The 24,194-nt window shown below is 48.3% G+C and overlaps 5 protein-coding genes and 1 long non-coding RNA gene across 9 annotated transcripts; 2 read left to right on the top strand and 4 right to left on the bottom strand.

Moving 5' to 3' along the window:
* Positions 1 to 1,346: 1,346 nt before the first annotated feature.
* On the bottom strand, positions 1,347 to 4,233 carry LOC120895282 (purine nucleoside phosphorylase-like). The gene is made up of 3 exons (XM_040298476.1): positions 3,806 to 4,233; positions 2,738 to 3,014; positions 1,347 to 2,066 (listed from the first exon to the last, which is right to left on the bottom strand). Exons 1-3 carry the CDS (start codon positions 3,919 to 3,921, stop codon positions 1,470 to 1,472), a joined length of 990 nt encoding a protein of 329 aa, XP_040154410.1. The 5' UTR covers positions 3,922 to 4,233; the 3' UTR covers positions 1,347 to 1,469.
* Positions 4,234 to 5,154: 921 nt separating this feature from the next.
* On the bottom strand, positions 5,155 to 10,988 carry LOC120895281 (purine nucleoside phosphorylase). Of its 2 annotated transcripts, none has more exons than XM_040298475.1 (3): positions 10,811 to 10,988; positions 6,202 to 6,475; positions 5,155 to 6,128 (listed from the first exon to the last, which is right to left on the bottom strand). In XM_040298475.1, exons 1-3 carry the CDS (start codon positions 10,858 to 10,860, stop codon positions 5,547 to 5,549), a joined length of 906 nt encoding a protein of 301 aa, XP_040154409.1. In that variant the 5' UTR covers positions 10,861 to 10,988; the 3' UTR covers positions 5,155 to 5,546. The 2 variants fall into 2 exon arrangements, with proteins under 2 accessions (XP_040154409.1, XP_040154408.1); XM_040298474.1 differs by lacking the exon at positions 10,811 to 10,988 and adding an exon at positions 7,634 to 8,238.
* Positions 10,989 to 14,066: 3,078 nt separating this feature from the next.
* Positions 14,067 to 17,462, bottom strand: LOC120908377. 3 transcript variants are annotated; one of them, XM_040319306.1, is made up of 3 exons: positions 17,115 to 17,462; positions 16,481 to 17,009; positions 14,067 to 16,409 (listed from the first exon to the last, which is right to left on the bottom strand). In XM_040319306.1, the coding sequence occupies exons 2-3, from the start codon at positions 16,993 to 16,995 to the stop codon at positions 14,768 to 14,770; spliced, it is 2,157 nt and encodes a 718-aa protein (XP_040175240.1). In that variant the 5' UTR covers positions 16,996 to 17,009; positions 17,115 to 17,462; the 3' UTR covers positions 14,067 to 14,767. The 3 variants fall into 3 exon arrangements, with proteins under 3 accessions (XP_040175240.1, XP_040175242.1, XP_040175241.1); XM_040319308.1 differs by having other exon boundaries at positions 16,481 to 16,947; positions 17,068 to 17,461; XM_040319307.1 differs by having other exon boundaries at positions 16,481 to 16,947; positions 17,115 to 17,461.
* Positions 17,463 to 18,177: 715 nt separating this feature from the next.
* Positions 18,178 to 18,516, top strand: LOC120894905 (40S ribosomal protein S13). Its single transcript, XM_040297776.1, is given in 2 exon segments — positions 18,178 to 18,448; positions 18,450 to 18,516. Coding segments are annotated over 2 exon segments (258 nt in total). The 5' UTR covers positions 18,178 to 18,257.
* A 1,983-nt stretch (positions 18,517 to 20,499) lies between these two features.
* LOC120908378 (kynurenine 3-monooxygenase) lies at positions 20,500 to 23,827 on the top strand. The gene is made up of 7 exons (XM_040319309.1): positions 20,500 to 20,592; positions 21,216 to 21,285; positions 21,384 to 21,623; positions 21,741 to 21,828; positions 22,458 to 23,112; positions 23,196 to 23,357; positions 23,617 to 23,827. The coding sequence occupies exons 1-7, from the start codon at positions 20,500 to 20,502 to the stop codon at positions 23,767 to 23,769; spliced, it is 1,461 nt and encodes a 486-aa protein (XP_040175243.1). The 3' UTR covers positions 23,770 to 23,827.
* LOC120908381 lies at positions 20,588 to 21,387 on the bottom strand. The gene is made up of 3 exons (XR_005741129.1): positions 21,141 to 21,387; positions 20,773 to 21,053; positions 20,588 to 20,708 (listed from the first exon to the last, which is right to left on the bottom strand). It is a non-coding gene; the product is annotated as an uncharacterized LOC120908381 (long non-coding RNA).
* Positions 23,828 to 24,194: the final 367 nt, after the last annotated feature.

The following is a 24,194-nucleotide window of genomic DNA, read 5'->3' as shown; positions in this document are numbered from 1 at the left end:
CACACACACACACACAACTGCGGAAGACAGGGATAGTGAAGTAAATGGAAAGTAAACCAGGAGAACCAAACCCCGGTACCAAGCTGTATTATGATATACATACCCAGTGTAGTCCCAGGAACCTCCTCGCCTCCTCAAAACTCAACATTGTCCAATTTTTGTATTAAATCTTTTGATCCAAGTTTTGCTCCAAACTATAAACACACACACACACATTAACTAATCACGTGTACGACGATCTTTCCCGTATGTTTGATGATGAACGAAAAATGAACGCCAAAAAAAGAAGAAGAGGAAGAAGAAACCACTGAAAAGACGGAATTAATACCCCAGAACCAATATCTACAAACAGCAAAAAATAAAACCAAACTGCTCATTTGATATTAAGTGAATTTATGGATTTTGCCATCGAAGCATATGATAAAACGAAATGAACTAATTAAGCAAACATATAACACAGAAACACACGGGGAAACATAAAGGAAGATCTCTTTGAGAAAAAGAAAACAACACACAATTTTAAGATAAAACAACACTTTTATCCCCCTTTTTCTTACCTCAATTCTATGATAACGCTATCTCTAGGAAAGAAAAAGTTGGAAATATTTAGCCACAAAAAAAAACCGAACTTTAATGACAAGAAGCTGAAACATGAAACCAAAAACAATGGTTTAAACGAATCATAGAAGTCCGTCACATGGAACTCGCTTTTGAAACGGACTTTGAGTTGCCCCCTGTAGAATGTGCATGATATTTTTTTTTGTTCATGCACTTTTTGGAGTTTGGATGAAACGAAAGCATTGATAGGAACAAAAGTTATGAAACTACAGTCACTTTCCTCTACTTAAACAGAACTGGCACCAAATCGATGAACGAAACTAGACCGCATACTGGACACAACTATACATGAGATATTAAAAGTGGAGAAGAGAGAGAAAGAGAGAGAAATAGAGTAAATGATTAGTGTACAAGTACAATGTTTTTGCTCAATCGATGCAAGTGGCTGGAGCGATTGGGAAGTACAAGAACAACTCCAACTAATTCGCTCGATAAAGTTGACGTAAACATGGAAACATTACAAGTATTACTATGCGTTTGAAAAGGACACAAGAAAAGGTTAAAAAAAGGAAAAGTGCATAAGATACATTTACTCGTAAAGAAAGCGTCAAATAATCTAAGAACATAATAAACTAATTGGAAAAGCGAAAGGAAAGCAGAGAAAAAAGGTACTATAAACAACAAAAAACATGATAAAATAACTGAAAGCGTAAAACATCCACACAACAGAAAAGCAAAACAACAACACATATAAAGAACGGCAACAATAAACAAACAAACGATGGTAGTTAAATGGGTTAACAAAGTGAAACATTTATTGTTTGATGTGATTACTCTCTAATGCGCCGCATTTGTCCACGTGGTCACGTAGGTCACGCCACTATGCGTGATCTTTTGTAGTGCGAGGTGCACTACTCTTTATGTCCGTTTGCGCCCACTGCAGGAAGCGTGCTGACGACCCGCGTCACCAGATCGCAGATACGTTGCTCCAGCTGCCGGCCAACGTCCACGAACGTCTCGTGGCAGTGTTCCTCCTCCTCCTCGTAGCTCATCGTGCACATGTTGGTGATCAGGCTGAAGGCGAAGCAGGTCATGCCGCAGTGCCGTGCCGTAATGATCTCGTGCACGGTCGACATGCCGATCGCGTCCACGCCGAGCAGCGCCATCAGCCGACCCTCGGCCACGGTTTCAAAGTTGGGACCGCCGACACAACAGTACACACCCTCGCGCAGCACACTCTGCAGCCCGGGCACATGGGTGGCCGCCTCTTTGGCCGCCTGCAGCAGGGCCGGTTCGTACGCTTTGGCCATGCCGAGAAACCGCGGCCCGAAGCGCTCATCGTTCGGGCCGAGCAGCGGACAGTTGCCAGCGAAGCCCATCAGATTGACGTGGTCCTTGATGAGCATGATGTCGCCGACGCGGTAGCTGCTGTTGATGGCACCGGCCGCATTCGTAGCGATCAGGTGCGTACAGCCGACCAGGCGCATCACACGCACCGGCATGGAGCACTGCCGAAGGGAAGAAAGAGAGGGTAAGTGTTTTTTTAATGATTTGAATAAATTTACAAAGATCTAGTACATTTACAAAGGAAATCGAAATGATTACTAAATAGCTTTTACGTAACTGTCATTTTGAATGTGTTTTGATTTGACAGATGGAAAAACAACAACAATAACCGCTTGTGAAATCACATCAACTGTCAAGGTGTATGGATATTAGGAGGTGAAGTGCTTCAGAGCAAATTGACATTTCACGACTTGACATAACAATACTGGTGGCTCCGGTATTAAAATCGGTGAGGGCTGGAGGGGGGTACAGAAAATTGTATGCGATTTGACATAACAATACTCAATGATGGCGCCCGGAAAACGCGCTAACAATTCACCTCCTTAATAAAGACACCTTGATCAACTGTGCCTTTTTCTGTACCGTAACTGTCAAACAGTTGTTGGCGGTGAAGAAAAGAGGTAGTTTTCCACGGCGTTTGTAGTTTCGAAGAAGATAGACCTGTTTTTATGATAATAGAAATCAAGAATTTGTTCGTGGTTTCGTGTGGAGTTTTTTTGTTATCGTTATCTGGAATCGCGTGTTAGTTAGCATTCAATTCGATTCACAACAAGCGAAGAAGCAATGTTTTGTCCCTTTGTGTACAAACGATGCACACGCGCGTCCATCTTACCTTCGCCAACGAGTATCCCTCGTAGTAGTGGAAGCGTCCCTGCATGCAGAGCACGGGCACACCGGCCAGATACCCAAACACTAGCCGTCCCAGATGGCCGGCCACGGTCGAGACGGGAAAGTGCGGGATCGTCTCGTAGTCGAAGCAGTCCACCTCGGTCAGCTGTTCGGCCAGGCAGCCGAGCCCCGAGCCGCAGATGATACCACACAGGGGACGGATGCGCGTGCGGTCCAGCAGATAAGTGGCGATTTCCTGCACCATCTCGTAGCTGCCATAGCTGGACAGAGGACAGAGCAGAAAAAGAGAGGGAGAGCGTGCGAGGTGAGAAAACAGAAATAGAACATAAATGCTGAGCCCCCCGCGATTGCATCGTAAATGTTGTAATTGCGACAATGACACGTCCCGCACGAATCGTTTGGCGGTTTTTGCGTACAATCACTGGGGAAGATGGAGATCTCCAGCAACAACACACAAAAAAAAAACGGGGGTGAGTTCATTCAGGTGTGGATAGATAGCATTCCTACTTATAGATTCCCGTTTTACAGCATTTGCCAGAGATGATACAAAAGCTCATCGCAAGAATATTGCATCGAACAAGACTTATCGTCCTGCCATTGCTAGATAACGATTTATCGCCACCATGTTCACGGTAATCTAAATCACTCTGCACCGCCTAGCTCGCCAGACGAGAAAGGTGCTACTTCTGGTCGATTCTGATCATGTTATGTTAATGAGGTTCGACCTTGCCCTACCGCACCGATCTTTTCTAATCCAGCTAAGGCGGCTTGTTATGGACGTGTGTGTGTAGGTTTTCTCAATCAGTGAGATAATTTAAACCGTTACAGCACGCATTTCCATCAATCATATGTGGCCGTTACCAAGACCGTTAACGTCAGCTGTGGAGTGTCGTTGCTTTGTCGCTGTTGTGATGTTGGTGGTGGCAACCGTTTTCTGCAGCTGGAATGCACTCTGGCTGTCTTTTCTAGAACAGCATACGCTTCCCACACACACACAGTGGGTGGCTGTGGACACAGAAAATGATAACGTGTAGTGCAACACTTAATTTACCTTGCATTTTCCTGCACGGGATTGTACAATCCGTTGGTCCGTTTGGCTGACGGCTTTGTGCTGCTGGTGGTGTGCTGCTCTCCATTGGTAACTTCATTTAAATTCGTTCGATTCATCTTGGTTCGTTCGAAAAAGCTTTGGTTTGATGTGTACACTTGTCCTTTTTCTTTTGTTGGTGTTTTGGCACTCAGGCACTCATTTAAGTTATAGTTTTGGCACTATTATTTACAATCTTTCCTCAAAAGTACACTTCACTGTATACACAAACGAGTGGAAGAGAGACAGAGTGTCCGTTTAAATCACGCCACGCTCTCGCACTCGGTTCACACGCCGCGTCTTACAAAGCAAACCCGTTCGCGATGACCGCTCGACTGCAAGTGACCGGACAGTGGAGATCCGGACGCTAATGACAATGAAGCTGCAAGTCAACCGCTCTGGGGCTGTGTGTGGATTCCCAAACCGATTCCGCGCTGTGCGCTAGTGTTGGTGGCAATGCGGGATGACAATCGCTGACTTTGTTTCTACAACATTGCTCTGGTGGACGCGTGGAATGTGTGTTATGGCTTTTCGAGACAGGCGTGGCGCAGCTCCGAATGATAACGAATTTACGAGGCACGCGTTCTTCTCGCGCCAAGAATAGGGGTTTTGAAAAGCACTGTTCACTGGGTATTTCCGTTTCGTTTTTTAAAATTTATCGCAGAAATGATGGTAACATTTGGTTCTAAAATTACGCTTTAATTATTCATAACAATACCTTGCAATGTACGTCCCATCAACAAATAATTCAAATTTCTTCCCTTAGCATTGCCATAATTAGTTTATGGCATCGGCAAGATTTTATAGCTTGCTTATAGAACGATGCACCATAAGCACGTTGATAAGTTCCTTTGCAGTGACTGCGTCCCACCCTTTGCTTGCGTATTCCGGAACGTGTATTCCCGTGCTGCATTTATGGGACTTTACTTTCCTCCAGTGTAAATGGCTTAATTTAATAGCATCATCATGGCCAATTGCTTCCGACGATAATGTGGTATGATCAAAGGATAGCGAGCAGCAGCAGCAGCAAAGGTCAGTGCGCGGTTCTACCAACAATGATTTCCATCCACCATTAGCGAGTTACAGCTGGATTTGGCGGGTGTTAAACCGTATTTTGGAGATACCGTTTTAGCGTCCGTCCCCTTCCCCCATCATCCAAACACCCCACACGAGGGGTCACGCTGGGGACACGCTGGAATTGAATTAGCGTCACTCGGGGCGTATCAATTGCGTGCGAAACCGGATTGAAACTGCAGCACGAGGGGTCGCCAAAAGGTTCATTCTTTCCGCCCAAGAACAATCACTGTGTAGGGTTCGATTTTAATTAAAATTGTTTTATTTTAAGCATTTTTCACAGATTTTTTGGTTGTTTTTTTACATAAAAGGAATGTGTTTTGTTGTTGCAATTCACACGCGAATGTAAAAGGATTTGCTGTGTCGTTTAAATCACTCTAAAAAGCACTTATAAGATTGTTAACAAAAATCATACCTATCTATACTACATGGTTACAATTACGCTTACCGCTTACCTAATGTCTAGCTAAATAGTCGATTTTACCTAATTAAAAGTGACGCATCGGTACGCTTGGTCTGAGCTAAGGGATCAACCCTTACCACGCGCTCTCACACGCCTAAGAACGGTCACTCGGTTGTCTGTTTTTTGTGTGTTTCCTCAACTTTCCATCAAAATTTGCTTCTCCCCACCCTACTTCTTCGCCTCGTAGTGGATGTGCTTGACGATGCGGCTGACAAACTCGCCGAGCGTCTTCTCCCGGTTCTTGCCCACACCGACAATGCTGTCGTGGCAGTGTTCCTCCTCCTCCTCGTAGCTCATCGTGCACATGTTGGTGATCAGGCTGAAGGCGAAGCAGGTCATGCCGCAGTGCCGGGCCGTGATGATCTCGTGCACGGTCGACATGCCGATCGCGTCCACGCCGAGCATCGACAGCATCTTCACCTCGGCCACCGTCTCGAAGTTCGGCCCGCCGAGACAGGTGTAGACACCCTCGCGCAGCTCGTTCTCGATGCCGATCTGGCGCGCGATCACCTTCGCTTGCTGGTTCAGCTTCGGATCGTACGTGTTGGCCATGCCGAAGAACCGCGGCCCGAACCGCTCATCGTTCGGCCCCTGGAGCGGATTGTTCCCGGCAAAGCCCATCAGATTGATGTGATCCTTGATCAGCATGATGTCGCCGACCCGGTACTTGGGGTTGGCGCCGCCGGCCGCATTCGTGGCGATCAGGTGCGTACAGCCGATCAGGTGCATCACACGCACCGGCATTGCGCACTGAAGGAAAAGGTAAAGACATTTTAGTTCGGTATTGTTTTGTGTTGGTTGATTTTAATGCAATGCTTCTTACCTTTGCCAGCGGATAGCCCTCGTAGTGGTGGAAGCGGCCCTGCATGCACATGACCGGCACGCCGGCAAGGTACCCGAACACCAGCCGTCCGACATGGCCGGCCACGGTCGAGACGGGAAAGTGCGGGATCGTCTCGTAGTCGAAGCTGTCCACATCGGTCAGCTGCTCGGCCAGCGTGCCCAGGCCGGACCCGCAGATGATGCCCACCTTCGGGCGTAGCTCGGTGCGCTCCAGGAGATAGGTGGCAATTTCCTGCAGCGTGTCGTACGTGTACCTGAAGTGGGAAAAACAGAGAGAAAGGACACATTAATTTCAAGGTTTTGAGATTGTCAAGTTGGCACCCCGAGGCGGATGAATGAACCTGTCACGCGCACCCTATTCAAACGTAAATGCCTTGGAAGGATGCTCTTTGTGGTGGCCTGCGAGAACAACACTTTCCCACACCCGGCGCAGCGTGAAGAAAGTAGCGTGCACAAGCGCAAATAGCAGCACCACCTCCTGTGTATCACCTGCGCCTTCGCTCGCCCGCAGGCAGGACAAGTCAACAAGCTACAAACTGTGCAACACCCGTCGCTTATCAGCGGGAGCGTTCTCTCTCTCTCTCTCCCTCCTAACCATACTGACGACGCCACCAACCAGCCAGAGTGCCGGAGTGTGCCCTTGCTGACCCTGGGCTGATCGTTTCGCGGGGGCACGATCGGCGTCATCCATCGCCCGCTCCGCCTGTAGTCAATCGGCAACAATAAGCGGGGGGCGATGCGGAGACACAGCAGAAGAGACAGCAGAAAGATTTGATTTGGCCGATCGCGGACGACGGTGACGACGATCGTGATGCCTTTAACATGGGAGTTAGGGAAACGCTTGATGCTGGACCCGGTTTAGTTGTTTTTGCCTCCGCCTCCAAGCCCGAACCTTCTCGATGGCACCACTGATAAGGGGCAGGGGACGGGAGGAAGGGGGGGAGGGGGAGAAGAGGTGACGATTAATTCGGAGCACCGCGATCATGTATTTTGCCAATGTCGCATCGCCTGTTTTTTTTGTTGTTTTGTCGCTCTCTGTTGCCATGATAAGGGCAACGATGAGGAGAGGAGGAACTGACCCGAGAGGTCACATGCGGGATCTGCAGATCTTAAGTACCGACAGGGTGGCGGTTGTTTTCGAGTAGAACCAAATTGAATTTTACGCGTCCGCGTCTCATTCACAGGCATCTTTCGATAAGACGTTGGGACGCACTTCGCAACACTGTTTGCTGAGAAGGTGTGAAGCACATGCACGTTCACTACGGAGCCGACTGCTACCACTGCACTTGCATGTTTTCCAACGCCCATACACACGCACACACACACACGCCGATCCATATCGGGTTCATCTTTCCCGGTGGTTCCGGTTTCCCAGAAGCCCCAGCCGTGCCGTGAAACCAAACCAAACTTACCCAACGTGCTCGGTGCGGGGCATATGGAACGGGCCGCTCGTGGCCGCCTTCTGCTGGTAAGCTACTGGCAGCGTGTCCGTCGCAGTACCACCATTCCGCGCCACCCCATTCGAATGACCGTTTTGGTGCTGTTGGTGGTGTCCGTTGGCGTGTGGCACACCGTTCGTCGATGCTTTGCCGTTTTGAAGGTAGCTAAATTTGCTCATCTTTCCAACCGAGTTTGTGTGGCACTTAACGGCAAATTAAATCACTTTTCCCCGTCTAAATAGTCCGTGATGTTTTTGAAGAATTCAAGCTCAAACTTCGCTTCGCTAATTCGCAGCACCCTTGAAAAGCGCACACGTGCCGCCACGGAACGACTTTCAAACACGCCAAAAACCGAAAAGGACTTCTGCCGCAGTAGGAGGACGGGTAGTGAGTGTGTGTGTGTGGTGTCGTCTTAACCGGGGGTGTGGTGATGTGTTCGCGTGCTTCCTGTTACTTGAACCGTACACTGTCGCACCTCGATCGTGAGTGACGGTACGCAGCGGCGAGCGATAGCATAAAACCTTAGGCCCCCGGTGATGATGGTGATGATGATGATGATGGGGTGCCGCAACTCGAGGTGGTAGAGGGGATGGTGTATTTGAGAGAGAGAAAGAGAGAGAGAGCAACAAGAGCGAGAGAGATGTTTGCGCCTGATTGCAACGGTAGAAAGGCTCGGTTCGTTCGTCAGGGCGGAAAGACGGTGCAAAAGGGAAAGACACGACACGCGCCGGGGGGGGGGTTGGTAATTATGGAAAGACGATGACGCTCTTTTCTTAAGTAATGGTGTGGTGCGCGGTGGATGTTGTTGTTTTTCCCAATCATCTGGGGTAGATCCGGGGTGGTGCATGCAGCTCCCTGCACTTTAGATGGACTGCAGCACAAAATCAACAACAACAGCAGGTAGCTTTTAGGGGGTGTGGGCCAGTTCCATGTGTACGATTGATGACGATACGTACGCACCATTTACGGTACAATTGAGGCGGCATAGGAGCGACGGATGGACATTGATTTCTGTCTGTTTTTTGTTTGCGCTCGCCAGTGGCACGCGCTTGGCAGGAAATGTGGCACGAACTGGAGGCTTGTCTCTGTGTTTAAACCCTGTGGCTCTCTGGTTGAACGAGTTTCTACGCTGAAGGAAACCATTCACCACCATCAGGTGTGTGTATATGTGTGTGTGTGTAAAACGCGCGATTTAATAGTTGCGAATTTTAATACACTTTGTTTTGCTGTCGCAGCCGGCCGGAGCCGGGTTGGTTGGAGAATGCCACCCATTCCTAGTTCTACGGTGTGATTCCTTTGTCTCGCTGGTCGCCTTTTGCTGTTTCCTTATTTTTGCAACAATAACATTTATACACAACCACGCGGAAACGATCGCAAAGCATCGACTTTAAGTGAATCTTTTGTTAAAATGCCAACAATTAGGTTGTTTTCCTCGCACTACCAGTGTGTGTCTTGGAGTGTGTTTGTGTTTAAGTGTTTTTTTTTTTGTTGTTGTTGTGCTCCTAGAACAACAAGATTAGCACAATTTCCTGGTTAAAGAGCTTAGTAGTGAGCAGCAGCAGCAGCAGCAAAAACAACACGCTTGTTTTTGTTGTTGTGAAGAAGGATGCAGACGTCACGCGAGCAGCACACTTTTAACATGGGAGCAACCCACATTGATAAGGACGCGCCTGACCGGACCGGATGCTCTTCTTCGCATGCTTGCAGGAAAGGGGTCAAGGTTAAGGAAATTGTGGTTACTTGTTAGAAATATCACTTTCAAAAAGGATATGCGATTTAGAGCACAAAAAGGGTTAAAAGTGGGGCTCGACCCTTAATGTTATGACTGATCGAATGATCCCTTTAAAGGCCCTTATCGAAGAAGCGATCAATCGAGTGGTATGACTTGCTCTCGGGTAAACATCGATCCCAACGATCCAGGGGGTGATCATGCTGCCACAAACGTGAAAACACGACACGATCGCTAATCAAAACACGATCGCCAACACACTCGATCGTTCGAGCTTGATCAGCACAAACAAACAAAATGATGCAATCAATGGGCCTGTTTTCCAAGCTTTCTTTAGAGAGCTTAGGCCCCTCTCTCTCTCTCTCTTTCTCAAACAAATACAGGCTTGTGTGTAAAAAAATGCTCTTGAAGAAAGTTGAACCATCTAGATGGGTTGTGGTGCCACCCGTCTAGAACCCTTTCTTTTGCGGCACGTTTTTGGGCACCCAAAAACTGATAACGCATAATCCCGTGCATGTCAAAACATGTCCTTTCCCCCTCCCGGGCGACAGTGCGCCATTTTCCACCCCTCAGGCAGAAGAATGTCCAGACTGTTCCAGAGCAGAAAACAAACCGCCGCGATAATGGCCGCGATCGACGAAGAAGTGGTGATGGGAATGGTTTTGTTTACAACGCTCTGTTTACTGTTTTGCCACACGGAAGATCACCACACACACACACACAATGACAGTCAGTCACACTTAACGGCAAGCAACGGGAGAGGGTGGACCGTGGACCGCAGGGAAAAGTATCCACATTCCAGGAAGCAATATCCGCAAGGCACCAATTGAGTGCAAACGGCATCTTCCCCGCGCTGGTCGCTGGACGCCCCGTAATGGCACTTCGCAACCACGCCGCGCGCAAGTAGTACACACCTAGTAACGGCCGAGCGCGACAAATGACCATGATTGGGTCGCGGACGCGATGATGATTGCCCATCGAAACGGGTGCGCGCTGCAATTCGAAGCCGAAGCACCACACGATCACTCGCGCTCTCGACAGTCGTTGCCAGTCGGGGGACACTAACGGGCCGCTTGGTTGCAAGGGATGATTGATAACACACCATGCAGCGCCAGTTCACAGTTGGTCGGACTGCACACTACTGTGTGTGTGTGGTTTTGCAAGCCCTTGGCCTCCTGTTGGCACTTTAATGGACACTCCATTCGAAACCTTGATTCGAAAGACACCCTTTTCTGGACAGTAATTACAACAACTGCCAGCGCCCCCAACCATTTCAATCAAAACATGTTCACTTGACACTTTTGGGTTGGTGGACACATTAACCACTCTCTGTGCCTCAACTGCTTCTCTTCGTTGTTATTGGTTATTAAGCGAGTGACAGAAACCCTCGCATTGCCACTTTCTCTTACACGGATACTTACATTCTGCTCGAACCACCACCGCTCTGCTTGCTTTCGATGAAGGCTGCCATTCTTTGCGGAAGGAAGGAAGTTCTTTGAGACACACTTTTTGGGAGAATTCAATTGGGAGCTAATGCGCGCGCACTTGTTGGTGTGATCGGTTCGATTATCTACTGCTTAGTGCAATCACTTTCCCAAGTGCGATCGTATATTTATAAGCCGCAGCTCGAGTGCAATCATTTACTTGATCAAGTTTACAAAACTCGCTATTTGTTTGACTTTTTTTTGCCGCGTACCACAGCACCACAGCACCACAGCACCGACCCCTGCTCTATGCTGCTTCTGTGAGTTGCAATTATAGACGGTGCTCGGTGATCGTTCGGATGCAGCAAACAGGGGGAAGGGTGTACACAGTCAGGGGGGGAGGGGGCAATTCTTGTTACACTCCCTTTCAGACACTACAGACACTTGAGCGCTATGGAGCTATGCTTGGAGCTGTTGCCGTAGACAGTAAAAAACGTTTGAGCGACAACGGCGGGGTTTCTAGCCCTAGGAGATGGCTATAGGAGATCAATTTAAAAACACTCGCCAGTGTGTGTGTGTGTGTGTGTTTGTTGGAGTTAGCACAGAAATGCCCCAGCATGGTTACCAGTAAACTGTCTTAGCTGATCGTACGACTGCGGGAGGGGCACCACCACCAAGCACATGGTCGTCTCGATCGGCAACACATACGTCAGCGGAGAGCATCCCCAAACGTCGCTGTGTGTGGATGGTTGCTTCCCGGCAAGAGCACCGTCTCTTAGCCGGCTGATAAGCAATCGTCATGGAGAGTTCAGCCCAGCCAATGCGACCCCCTGATCCTCTCCTCACCTCTTGTTGGAGGAGTTTGAGAACGTGAGATCTTACGGCAGAATAAAAGGGGGAGTAGGAGAGTTTGGAGTTGGCCAGGACGGACAGAAACACGTTACAAGTCTCGCGACTTTTTACTGATATACACACACACGCACACACCGCTTCTTCTGCCACACTATCAGCCTGCCCAAAGCCGATAGTGGTGGTGGCGGGGTGAAATGAAAAAACCGACGCCGCCCAGCCACTTCACTGGGCCGCGTATTCTTCCTTTTGTTCTGATGTGTGGATGATATTTCCGCTACAAATTCGCGAACACGAATTACAGTTCAGATTGCATGCTGCCCATCTTCACGGCTCATTAAACTTTGCGCGAGTGCATTGGGCACCTTCTTTCCCCCCTGGGATGAGGACCGAGAGATGAGTAGATGTTGTAAACGGTTTTGCAGCTGGAAACAGCAAACAGCAACGTTTAAGCAACAGGCCTATTAGAGGCTTATCAAAAAGACACCCCAAATAATGGATCGCTCGAAACGTCTGGGCGGGGGTTTGGCAAGGAGCAGGAGGACGCTGAAATGGAGGCCACTGATTGACTTCTTTGAAGACAAATACTTCAAAAAGAAGCTGTTTAACAACAGAAAAAGAAGGATAGTTTTTGTGCCGTCCTTTCAATCACGCGCGGCTCACGAGTTTACGATAGGAGCCGTGGATCGCTTGGGACGCGATCATCAAAACACGCCAGAATGTGTGTTGTGTCCGTTGTGTATCATAATTCTAAATCTTAGCCCATCGGTTCGCCCTTATCGGACACAAAAATGGCCAAGATCCGATTGATGTGATGCTGCTCCTCTCCTCGCTACGCGCGATCGTTGACACCGAGAAAAACATGCAACATTTTAAAGTGAGGATCGTTTGAAGAAGAAGAAGAAGAAGCGGAAAAACCTCTCACAAACACGTACAAAAACACGCACAAGACACATCGGCCATCTTCGTAGTGAGTGGCAAAAACAATCACTGGCGCAGCATTCCTATCAGGACTATCAGGGGTACTAAGCGGGGGGAGTGAATACTGTACTCTGGAGGGTAATAGAGAGGCGGCGGCAAACATACATTTTGTCGTAAACAACTCGCGGCTATGTTGCCACTCCGTCTCAGTGACGTCGGTTGGCGTCAAGAGTGAATTTGCACCGCAAATAAAAAAGAAAAGGAAAACGGGGGCAATACGCAGTATTTAGAGAGGAGAGTTTTGTTTTCAAAAAATACTTCTTACAAAGTTTATGGAAATGGATCATGTTTTAAAGGCACAACGTTAGCGAAATGATCGCTGATCTGTTCCAGAGGAAAGAGGTGCTTTTTAAAACTTGGGAAATACCTACTTGCTTATCGGGTGTTATAACCATTCAGGCAAATTTTCGGAATTTGATAAGAATGTACGGAACTAGTCAGGATCTGGCCTAGTGATGTCCCGTAATAAGGTCCTTGAGTTAAAATCTTGAATATACCAAGTATATAAGGGGTCCTGTGGTACAGTCGTCAACTAGAACGACTCTATAACATGCCCGTCATGGGTTCAAGCTCAGAATGGACCGTCCCCCCGTAGCAAGGATTGACTATCCTGCTACGTGGTAATGAGTTAAGTCTCGAAAGCCTGTATAGGCCGGCATGTTCGCGTAGGACGTTACGCCAAATAGAAGAAGATACCAAGTATTCGCCATAGGTCAGATAGTTATTATCATGCTACAGGTAAATTCCAATTTAGGCTTGTTAGGTCATTAGACATCTCTGATATGCAAGAGGAGGGTCTAATAGATAATACTGGAGACTTGGCCTTTTTGTACTATGTTTCGATTAGCAATGTACTAGACTGTATTAGAACTATACAAATACGTTATATCCCCTTCTTTCACGATGTCCAATGTCCCAAGTATGCAACTATGTGGAATTAATGCCTGGATCTGCATGTTGAAAGATCCATGATTAAAGACATTCAATCGGTAACAGGTGTAGTTTTCCAAAAGACCGCTTCCAAAAAATGAATTCAAGGTCTTCCGCCAGCTATAACTCCTTTGGTCATGCGAACCAAAGATGCCTATACCATCAGTGTATTCCAATATCTGCTACGATGTATTGAAGAGGATTCGGAGCCTTCATCCTTGGAGTTAAAGCTAACCTACTCCCGTCTCCCTGGAACAAGGGTCTTCAAATCTCCTCAGTTTTAGCTCTTCTGATTTAGCTTTAGTTAGAATTCCCAATTACGGACATACGGGGACCTGATCCTGATCTTCCAAAGGTATTTCTAAGAATCCTTGAAACAGTGCTAGAATCTGCACATCATCTTCCGAGTATTTTGTCGATGAGATCCAACGAATATATAATGATTTATTTCCGAATGATTCTTTCGCGGCATTAAAACACAAACAACCCCGTATACGTATCATAACTTACTAGTAGATATATTGTTTACATCTCTACCCAACCATTAGGTCCATGCAGGATTTGCATTCAACATTTCTCTTTTCAACATCTTTTTTCACTGAAACGAAGTACTCTTTTATGATGTATTTTGAATTGCTTCATGCTTCACAAAATGCGAGCGTGCGCAATGGTAGTTGTGCCGTGTGCGCAGGATGGTCATACAAGGACATGAAGATCGGTGCAAACAGTGCAGAGGTGGAATAATAACTATACTCGTGTTGATGATGATGATGATGAAGGGTTAATGAAAATGATAGAGTTTTCCCCGGGCAATACGAAACAGTGGGAAAAATCTTCCCACATTCACTATCCCCCGGCCAAATTCTTCCTTCCCTTTTCGTTGGTCACTGCTTGGTACAATCTTCCAAATTGCATATCTCATTATTGGAATGTTACACTTCAAACCCCGTCCCCTCAGACAATAGACTATCATTATCGTTAAGCGTGTGCGGTGAATGAGTGTGCGAGTATTTGCGGTTTTCTATTAACTAGCTAGTACAGTGACATCATTGGATCAAAAAGGAGGCTCAAAAACAAAGATCAACAACATTCATCAGTAAGACTAGTGAACCTAGAGTGGAATTACTGCAGGTCGGTATGAGATCACAAAATCACAAGAGTTCTGTTAGAATCGAGGGAGTCATCGTCTAATGTTTAACGATGCTTGCCTGCCTCCGATCCAGACTCCTCACCCGCCGCCGGCGGACTGTACAGTTTCGGCAGCTCGGACTCGAGTCGCAGCAGCTGCACGTACGTCTTCAGCTTCATCGTTGCGCCCGGTCCAACGCCGACACCCGCCCCCATCCCGTCCGCCTCGTTGGTGGCCGTCTTCACGAACGTCGAGTAGTACGACACGAGCTCCTGCGACCCATCGTCGTCCAGGTCCGCAATCAGGAGCGAATTTTCCTGATAGTTCAGATCGGGCTGGCAAAGCACTTCGGCCACCGGATCGCCGCTGATCGTTTCGCGACAGAACTGAATCACGTTGCTTTGGCTGGTGTTTTCGATCTTGATGTAGGTCGAGTTGAACACGATCAGCTTGATCGTTTCTTTCAGGAAGCGCATACGCGTCCGAAACACACCGGCCGGCCGACCCGATGACGAGGACGATGAAGATGACGTCTGGTTTTGGCCCCTCGCAGAAGAGGACGTCTTCGAGATGGCATCCAGTCCCGGAGGTCCAATCCACGGCTGCTGGTGGATGAAGCGCTGCTTGCTTGCGTCATCATCGTGCCATCGGAGCAGTGCGCGCTTGAACCGCGAGCTACGATTGTCCGGATCGCGCTGACTCCACTCCCAAAACTTGATCACAAACCCGTACATGGTGGACCGGTTGTCCGACCCAAAGTTGGAGAAGCTCAGCCTCACCGGTTGCATACCGTACAGCTGCCTTCCCGACACATTCCACAGCAACTCCCCGGTCGACTCCTCCGTCAGCAGCACCGAGGTGGAGCAGTTCTCCGGACATTTGCCCCGATTCTCCACCACCAGCTGCTTCCCACCGACGTTCGTGATCGTGCGCTGCTTCTCCGTGTTGCGCCGCTGGCCGAAGAACTTGTGCTGGGGCAGATCGGTCGGCATCCGGCGCACCACGCGCATATCGAGCGCCTTCCGGTGGATCAGCTTGTACAGCTCGGGCAGCGATTTTGCTTTCTGCTGTTCGGACTTTTCCTTCACGCAGTTAAACTTCACGTTCAGCTCCTCGTCCAGCATCAGCTTGTGCACGTACAGGCACTCCTTGACGGCGTACGAGTCCCCGATCGTGACGCCCTTCCGGCCCGATATCATCACCAGCCGGTTGTGCTTGGTTTCGCTCGAGCTCGTCACAAACAGCAGATCGTACACCTTGTCCCCGTCGACGTCCGGAATCAGGAGCGGAAAGTCGAGCATATCGTTTTGCTTGCTGCCACCGCTGTTGCTGCGCTTGTTGTAGCCCTCCGCATGCCACAGCCACTCGCCGGACAGGGGATCGATACACTCCAGCTGGCCGTACTCGTCCAGCACGAGACAGTCGGGCGCTCCGCTCCGGTCCGCATCCAGCAGCGTGCAGTCGATGCTTTTCGGCTCGTTTATCATCTGATCGTACCACGCGACCTTGCCGGAACTGCCGACCAGCGAGATGATGCCGTTCCGCCGCCGGTACGACTCGTCAAACTCCGGGAACAGCTTATCCCCCCGGTACATGAAGACGAGATTTTTGCTCTTGCCGTGCACGCCTTCCACCACGTTGATGACCCCTTTCAGTTCGATTTTTTCGTAGTTGCGTATCCAGTTTTGGGTTTTAACGCGTTCCGCTCTAAACCGTGAAAGAAAGGGAAACAATGCATGAACGCTTTCTCGAGCAGGGACAACTTGAACGGGTCTTACCTTGCTGGACAGGACAGTTCATCCGAGCAGGGAATGATCCACAGAAACACCACCACCGCCAGGAAGCAGACGACCAGCGACGCCACGAAGCAGCACTTCCGCGGGAAGGACATCTTCCGGTCCGGGATCGAGCCGGCCTCGTGCAGGATGGCCACATTGTCCGCATGGAACACACCGCTCGCATCCTCCACATCGCTCGGGCTCGGCGGATACCCGCCATTGTACAGGGTGGCTCCACCATTTTCCGTCCCTCCTGCGCTGCCGACGGTGGCGCGAACTTCCGCCACCGGTCGTCCCTTCATGCCGTTCATCATAATTGTGGTCGGGATGCCGCCTCTTGCACCACTGCTGCCTCCGCCGCCGCCGCCGCCAAGGGTTCCGCCGCGTTCCGCCGTAATCCGCCGTACCGTGATCGTCGTGGTGTGCCGCAGCAGCTCTTCTTCACTCTCCGAATCGGTCAGTGTCGTCTGTGGAAGAGGGGAGTATATACCACCGGACGAATCACTATTGGGCATGCTATGGTAAGACACTGTGCCGAGGGGTAGGTGTGTGTGTGTAAATTGGAAGAAAAGTAATCAAGATAGTACATTAGTAACACCCTATTTCCGGTTGTATTTCTCTCCTTCAATATTACCGCTTGAAGACGTGTGGCGTATTGCGGGGGGGTTTTGTGGAGCCTTGTGCACTCCAAACTGCAAAACCCGTGTGATGCTTTGCGAGGTGGGCTACAGATTTAGGACCAGCGACAACAACGTGGCGGCTGCTCCGTTGGGCGCTTGCTACTAACTAACGCCCTGCACGCCATCCCGACCCGGTGCATCGTTTTTAATCCGATCGAATCTAATTAAGTTTAAGCTTTCTTGTTTATTATTCACTACGCTGAAGGTTTGCAGCGCCGATGTGATTGGGAAGTTGTGTTGTGCTAAATATTTCTTTTCTTTTCTAATTTCGTCCCCTGCTGGATGTTTTGCGCACATGCGTACAAGCAAAAGTTTAAATGTTTTCTTCTTGATTTCCTTCCCGCGAAGAATTTCCCTACCGGATACTTCAGGGAAATGTTGCAGAATTATATGTAGTGGTTTGGTTTTGTAAAAATGTACTTTTTTCCATTAAAAAGAGCACATTTTATGTACAAAGCAATTTCAAATTTCGTGTTCAATTTGTTCCCATTTGAAAATAACGAACACGCGAAAGGCCTTTTGATCGAGCGCCCTCTATCCGTGGGTATGCAAAGTAGATTATTAGCGCGCGAACAGACCTTGCATACTTTTTTATATTTTTATCTTTTAACTGCTTATATTAGGTAATATAATATTATTTCACACCACTATTATTAACTTTCGATGTATTTAGAGCATAAATACAATAAAACATGAAAATTCTGTTGAACATTCCGAAGCCGGTTGACATTTTTTTGACGTTCAATGCGTTTATATTAGTAAGTAACGTACTTCGGACAATTATCGGCGGTCAACCAATCCCCGTAAATAATTGCAGCATTTTTATCACTTAAATACATCTACAATAGCTTTATTCGAATTATTATATAAGTTTTAAGCGTTATAAAATTAGTTTTCTTGAAAGAAAAGTCCGCCAGAATCATGTTTCCGCACGGATGCTCAGCCTGCTTTCACGCGCCATGTCCTGCACCGTTCGCCCACAGTGCAAGGGGGAACCGTGCCGTGTCATGAGTTGACGTCTTCCTCCATCTTTCTTTTTGTCAAACTCTCGGTGAACTAAACACGCGGTGCGAAAGCACGAATAAAAATATCGAAAAATGGGTCGTATGCACGCTCCTGGTAAGGGTATTTCCAAATCCGCGCTACCGTACCGTCGTTCCGTGCCGTCGTGGCTCAAGTTGAGCGCCGAGGATGTGAAGGAGCAGATCAAGAAGCTCGGCAAGAAGGGCATGACTCCGTCGCAGATCGGCATCATCCTCCGAGAGACTGTCAATGGCAACAAGGTGCGTCGTCAGTGGAGCGGCTGCGCTTCTGTCGGTGAAAGCCGTTGGCCTGAAGCCCGTTCAGTTTCCCTGAATCGATCCGCAAGCTGGAGGGAGTGGATGGCAAGTTCGTCTGGCGAGTCCGTGTGGTAGAAAGATCCGTATGGAAGTAAAATTGTTGTGGCAGTGGAGACGAATGGAGTTAAACCCTGGACCGCCGGGTGCGTTGCTGCTGTTTCACGTGTTTGTTGTACACAGGCTGAAGCGGTATTGTTGGTTGCGCGCGAGACCGAAGAAAGAATTTGCATTTCCGCTGCATGTTGGCCGTGAAACAAAGCCCGTTCACTGTGGTTGTTAGGATTAAACTGTACCTCAGTCATGATCAAGCCCAAGGCCGTGTAGCGATCCGTACATGTTAATTAAGTCTCGTAAGCTTGTAAACCGGCATGAAGGACATGCATTGCAAGTTAAACCTAGGATCTCATCACTTGATAGAATAGGGAACGGTGAACAGCACGGTCTGGCTTTCCGTGTAATTGCGACAAGATTTTCATCAAATGCAGTCGGTAACTTGCATGAATTGTGGGAATCTCGAACTTCAATCTAACTGGAAGCGCTGAAACGTAATCGAGCACTGCCTCGGCTCTGGTTGCCTTGGCGATCAGCAAGAATCGAGCGAAAGGCATGTTTAGGAACACTTCTTTCGGGTGTGTGTCTCGATAATCAGAACTCTTCATGGAAATAACACATGAAAGAAGGATCGCATGTCTAACTTAACTTATGAATTCATTTTCTTGCCACACTTAATCGACATGTTTTAAAAGCAAACAAACCCCAAAACCTGATCGATGTCACATAAGGCGCTGTTGCCCATGAGCATTCGATACAAAAACACGGTGTTGTTCGTATAGTCGGTAAGTTGGTTGATGCGCATCGATGACCGAAGAACGAATTTCGCATTTCGCGCTGGATTGTACAGAAATTGCAGTCTCCGTGGCTCCATTATCATCACGTATGTAGCATCAGCGAATTACATTGGTAAAACAAAGGTTGAGTATTAGCAATTTACAACTATAGGATCCATGTCCAAATGCTTGCGACAGGCAAACAACATTTCGGTAGATGTTCGCACAGTACTGTGGTTGTTACTTGAAGGTTTAAACATAACCGCTGATGGAAGCCTTTACTATTTTAAGTAGCCTTTTTTTATTTAAAAGGACGTTATATTCAATATCATTTTCAACGGGACATATTCAAATTACTGATTTGTTCTCTTGTTGTCTGATCTGAACCGAAAAAATACAATCAATAAAATACTAATCAAATGAAATCAACTTTGATTCTTAAAAAAATACATCATATGCAAAACTAGAACATTCGCTACCACGAGCCAAAAGTAAAAACACTCCACATTGCATTGATAGGAATCAACGGCGACCGCGTGCCTTACTAGACCAACTTGGGTTTAATTAACTTCCAAAAATTATTGCAAAACATAAAAAAAAAACAAACAGTTTCTAACATCCTCATGTTTCCGAAACAATTGTTCCAAAGAGGGGAGTTAGCTTTCCCTTTTTGCATGATTAGAAATAAGGGGGAAAGCGTTGGCTTTGGCGTCGTATTACCACGCACAAATACACAAATGGATTGTCTATTAGAGAAAAGAGGGGACAAAAACTATTTGAAGAAATGTGATAACGTTGCCTCCGCGCGAAAGCTTTTTGTTGGCCTACTGAGGCAGAACAGCAGAGAGTTGCGCGCAAGGAAGAGACGATGGATACAGACAGACACACAGACACACAGCACGTACCGGTTCTTGTCTCGTCCGAAGGCTTTTTCTGTGGCCGTAGACCCTACGCTGGGCTCAATTCCGTTCGAACGTTTGGCCGTGCCGGTTCTCTGCGGAAACAGACGCTGGATCTCACGCGTACACGTGTTTTAGTGTAGCCGCTTACGTTCCTATTTATTATTTCTCCGTGTCGTCGTCGTGCCTTTTGTGTGTGAAGTGTGCGTGTTTTGGTTTGTGTTAAGGCTCTAATAGTTAAGGATATAAAGTAACAACAAATTGCACACAAAAATGGCAACTGCAAGCGACAGCAAGTACAAGCGCACCAACACGAACGGTATGCAGCATCAGCCGCTGGATGTGGCCATCGTTGGTGGTGGTTTGGTAAGTTGGGTTGCCCCGGTTCTAACCAAAAGAGAGTGATCAAGCAGTGAAGGGTGATTTGTTGGGCGCGCGCGTGTGTATGTTAATCCTGCGTGTGTAGCCACTTGTACTTTCGCCTAGAGTGGAGAGAAAGTTGTTAGAATGTACTTACACCACCGTAGTCAATTATGTTGTTCTTACCCCTCATTAAATCTCGAACGTAAATCAGACATTTTAATTACTTCCTTATGCATTTTTTACCATCTATCTTCCGGTCTTATCAATAATACTGATTGTTTTTTCGGCTGTTGTTGATCGTTCTGGAAGCAATCTCATCTATTTCACAACATAATGTTATTCCTGTTCCCTGCTTTCCGTTTTTTTTTGCACTGACCGCGGTTAATACTTCGAAGCGTGAGCGTTGTATGGTCTCCCTTCTCCGGTTTGTGGTCTTCATGACCAAATCGAGCATTTCAACACGACTCAAAAAGGATTAACCAAAAGAAAATGAGCAGCTTGCTACGATTAAAATGCTTACAAACAAACGCAGCTGTCAAACAAACACTCACGGCTCACTGTGATGGATTTCCATAAATCCTGGACCGAATATTCATTTGTATTCTTTCACCCTCCCCTTTCCATAGGTTGGCTCACTGTTGGCGCTTCACCTGGGCAAGAAGGGCCACGAGGTGAATCTGTACGAATACCGTGAAGGTACGACTCCCGTCCATTTCCCGGCCTGCTTTCCAACCAACAGCGCTCGTAATTGATACGTTTCCGTATTCGTTACCTCCTTTCCCTTCCTTCTACAGACATTCGCACGGCCGAGCTGGTGATTGGGCGCAGCATTAACCTAGCGCTGTCCGCGCGTGGCCGCCGGGCGCTGGCCGAGGTGGGGTTGGAGGATGCCCTGCTCAACCACGGCATACCGATGTCCGGCCGTATGCTGCACGACGTCAACGGCAAGTGCAAAATCGTCCCGTACGATGCAAACACCAACCAGTGCATCTACTCGGTCGGCCGAAAGCATCTGAACGAGGTGCTGCTCAACGGTAGGTAGTAGCGGCTAGCTTGTAGAGCGTATTGAGTTACACCAACACCTTCCCCCCCATATCCCGCTTTGGAGGGCGTTTTACTAAGGCTTCTCCCGTGTGTATGTTTTCTTGCAGCGGCCGAGAAATACCCGAACATCCACCTGCACTTCAACCACAAGCTGGTCAGCGCCAACCTGGACGAGGGCAACCTGTCGATGGTTGAGTAAGTATAGCCAACGTTCCAGATCGTTCCAGACAGGCGGCAGTGGCTGCCTTGATGTTATTGGCAAAGAGCACGGAAGAGCCGATTCGCTGAAATTGGTTTTTTGGCAACATTTTAGCGACATCTCTGATATGGAGAGACAGACAGAGAACGATATCAACACCACAACAGCAATGCCCTCAGGTCCTATGGACAGTTCTCGATAGTTTATGGTTTTATGAATGCAATCTAATCACCCGCGATGCTTCTCAACCTCCCCCGCCCTTGTGTCTGTTTCATTCATTGCAAAAACACACTTGCGCGCACGTTCCCTTATCTCTGTGTGTGTGTGTCTGGAAGATTGTGTCTGAGCACCATCGAAAAACATGGTCCCAAATCCCTCTGTCTACAGAGGCCTCACATTCTACAGACCGGGAGGAAGATGCCAGTCGTTATCTTCAAGTGGGCATTAAATCTGGGAGTTTTCCCGCTCGTTTGACTCATCGGGCTCAAGCCGGTTAAGCGGTGGGAATGTTTCAAGTGCGCGGATTACGGACAACGTGCCCAGCCACGGGCACCTTGTCCCCCCCCCCCCTTTGCTCTTCCAACAATGCTAAAAACCACTCTTCTCCCTTTCATCCTCTCTGCAGCCCCGTCACGAAAGATGTCAAGAGCGCCCGGGCGGACCTGATCGTCGGCTGCGACGGGGCGTACAGTGCGGTGCGGAAGGAAATCGTCAAGCGGCCGCGGTACGACTTCAGCCAGACGTACATCGAGCACGGCTACCTGGAGCTCTGCATACCGCCGACCGCCGGCGGGGAGTTCGCGATGCCCCACAACTATCTGCACATCTGGCCGCGCGGCCAGTTTATGATGATTGCGCTGCCGAACCAGGACCGCACCTGGACGGTGACGCTGTTCATGCCGTTCAAGCAGTTCCACAGCATTACCGACCAGGGCCTGCTGCTCGACTTCTTCCGCCAGCACTTCCCGGACGCGATCGAGCTAATTGGGCGCGAGCGGCTGGTGAAGGATTTCTTCAAAACGAAGGCCCAACCGCTGGTGATGATCAAGTGCCGGCCGTACCACATCGGCGCGAAGGCACTGATCATTGGCGATGCGGCGCACGCGATGGTCCCGTTCTATGGGCAGGGCATGAACGCAGGGTTCGAGGATTGTAGCGTGCTGACGGAGCTGTTCAACCAGTACGGGACGGATCTGACGCGCATCCTGCCCGAGTTTAGCGAGAAGCGCTGGGAGGATGCCCACGCCATCTGTGATCTGGCAATGTACAACTACATCGAGGTAGGCAATGGTGGTGGTGGAAGAAGATTGTGGCGTTGACCGTTTATTAATTCCCCTTTGTTCTGTGTTGCTTCGATTGACAGATGCGCGACTTGGTTACCAAACGGTCGTACCTGCTGCGCAAGAAGCTGGACGAGCTGCTGTTCTGGATGATGCCGAACACGTGGGTCCCGCTGTACAACTCCGTCTCGTTCTCGCACATGCGCTACAGCAAGTGCATCGCCAACCGGGCCTGGCAGGATAAGGTGCGTTCGTTGCGATCCCCATTTTCCTTACAATTCTACCCATACACGATCATTCCAGAGTAATCGAATAAGGTTAAAGGGAGGTGGGCTCTCTGGCCCTCTTCCTTTATCGCTTGCAATGCTCGTCGATAGCGATAGCAAATTAAATGCAAACTGGCCATAAAAACACAACCTCTCCCTCATACTGATAACCCACATTTTCTCCTCTCTCTCTCTCTCTCTCTCTCTCTCTTTCTCTCTCTCGTTTTGTCCTGCTCAGATTCTCACACGCGTACTGTACGGTGCGTCGATTGCGTCGGTTGCCGCTATCGGCGGTCTCTGCTACCGGCACGTGACTATGGGCCATCTCGAGCGGCTGTCGACGAGCATCCTGTCCACCTTGCAGCTGCTGAAACCGAAAGCAAGCGTCTAACTGTGCCCCCCGTACCATTCGTTTATTGCTAAAAAATAAAACTTATATACTCACTCAACCTGTTCACGTTTGCGATGTTTTAACGAGTTTAATATTTATTTGCTTTGTGTGTTTGGTTTGTTTCCACAAAAACAACGTGTTTTCTTCTACACCTGTTTTTTTTTATGTTTACAGTCGCATGCAACTGGGTTTAATTGTACAATTGCGATGGCAAGAAGAAAAAAAACAATAACGAAAATACTTTTGTCCCTTATTTGTTGGTTTTGTAACAATGCATGTTTGTACAGACACCGGAAAAAGAAAATTACAAAAGAACCTTCAAATTTTACCTAACTAAACACCAAAAAATAACGAAAAAATAAGTAACAAAACACCCAGAAAAAATGTTACACAATTACACTTAAACGAGAATTTAAATGCTAAAC

The sequence above is a fragment of the Anopheles arabiensis genome, chromosome 2 (assembly GCF_016920715.1).
Source record: "Anopheles arabiensis isolate DONGOLA chromosome 2, AaraD3, whole genome shotgun sequence".
NCBI lineage: Eukaryota > Metazoa > Arthropoda > Insecta > Diptera > Culicidae > Anopheles > Anopheles arabiensis.
This window is presented reverse-complemented; position numbering and strand designations above follow the sequence as displayed.

Excerpts from the sequence above, each read along its gene's own strand:
- LOC120895282 (XM_040298476.1), bottom strand. The coding sequence starts at position 3,921 with ATGAATCGAACGAATTTAAATGAAGTTACCAATGGAGAGCAGCACACC. Across the intron at positions 3,015-3,805 it reads CCCGTGCAGGAAAATGCAAG|CTATGGCAGCTACGAGATGG; the intron begins GTAAATTAAGTG and ends TCCTCTGTCCAG. Across the intron at positions 2,067-2,737 it reads AGGGATACTCGTTGGCGAAG|TGCTCCATGCCGGTGCGTGT; the intron begins GTAAGATGGACG and ends TCCCTTCGGCAG.
- LOC120895281 (XM_040298474.1), bottom strand. The coding sequence starts at position 7,839 with ATGAGCAAATTTAGCTACCTTCAAAACGGCAAAGCATCGACGAACGGT. Across the intron at positions 6,476-7,633 it reads CCCCGCACCGAGCACGTTGG|GTACACGTACGACACGCTGC; the intron begins GTAAGTTTGGTT and ends TTCCCACTTCAG. Across the intron at positions 6,129-6,201 it reads AGGGCTATCCGCTGGCAAAG|TGCGCAATGCCGGTGCGTGT; the intron begins GTAAGAAGCATT and ends CTTTTCCTTCAG.
- LOC120908377 (XM_040319306.1), bottom strand. The coding sequence starts at position 16,995 with ATGCCCAATAGTGATTCGTCCGGTGGTATATACTCCCCTCTTCCACAG. Across the intron at positions 16,410-16,480 it reads GAACTGTCCTGTCCAGCAAG|AGCGGAACGCGTTAAAACCC; the intron begins GTAAGACCCGTT and ends TTCACGGTTTAG.
- LOC120908378 (XM_040319309.1), top strand. The coding sequence starts at position 20,500 with ATGGCAACTGCAAGCGACAGCAAGTACAAGCGCACCAACACGAACGGT. Across the intron at positions 20,593-21,215 it reads CCATCGTTGGTGGTGGTTTG|GTTGGCTCACTGTTGGCGCT; the intron begins GTAAGTTGGGTT and ends CCCTTTCCATAG. Across the intron at positions 21,624-21,740 it reads GAACGAGGTGCTGCTCAACG|CGGCCGAGAAATACCCGAAC; the intron begins GTAGGTAGTAGC and ends GTTTTCTTGCAG.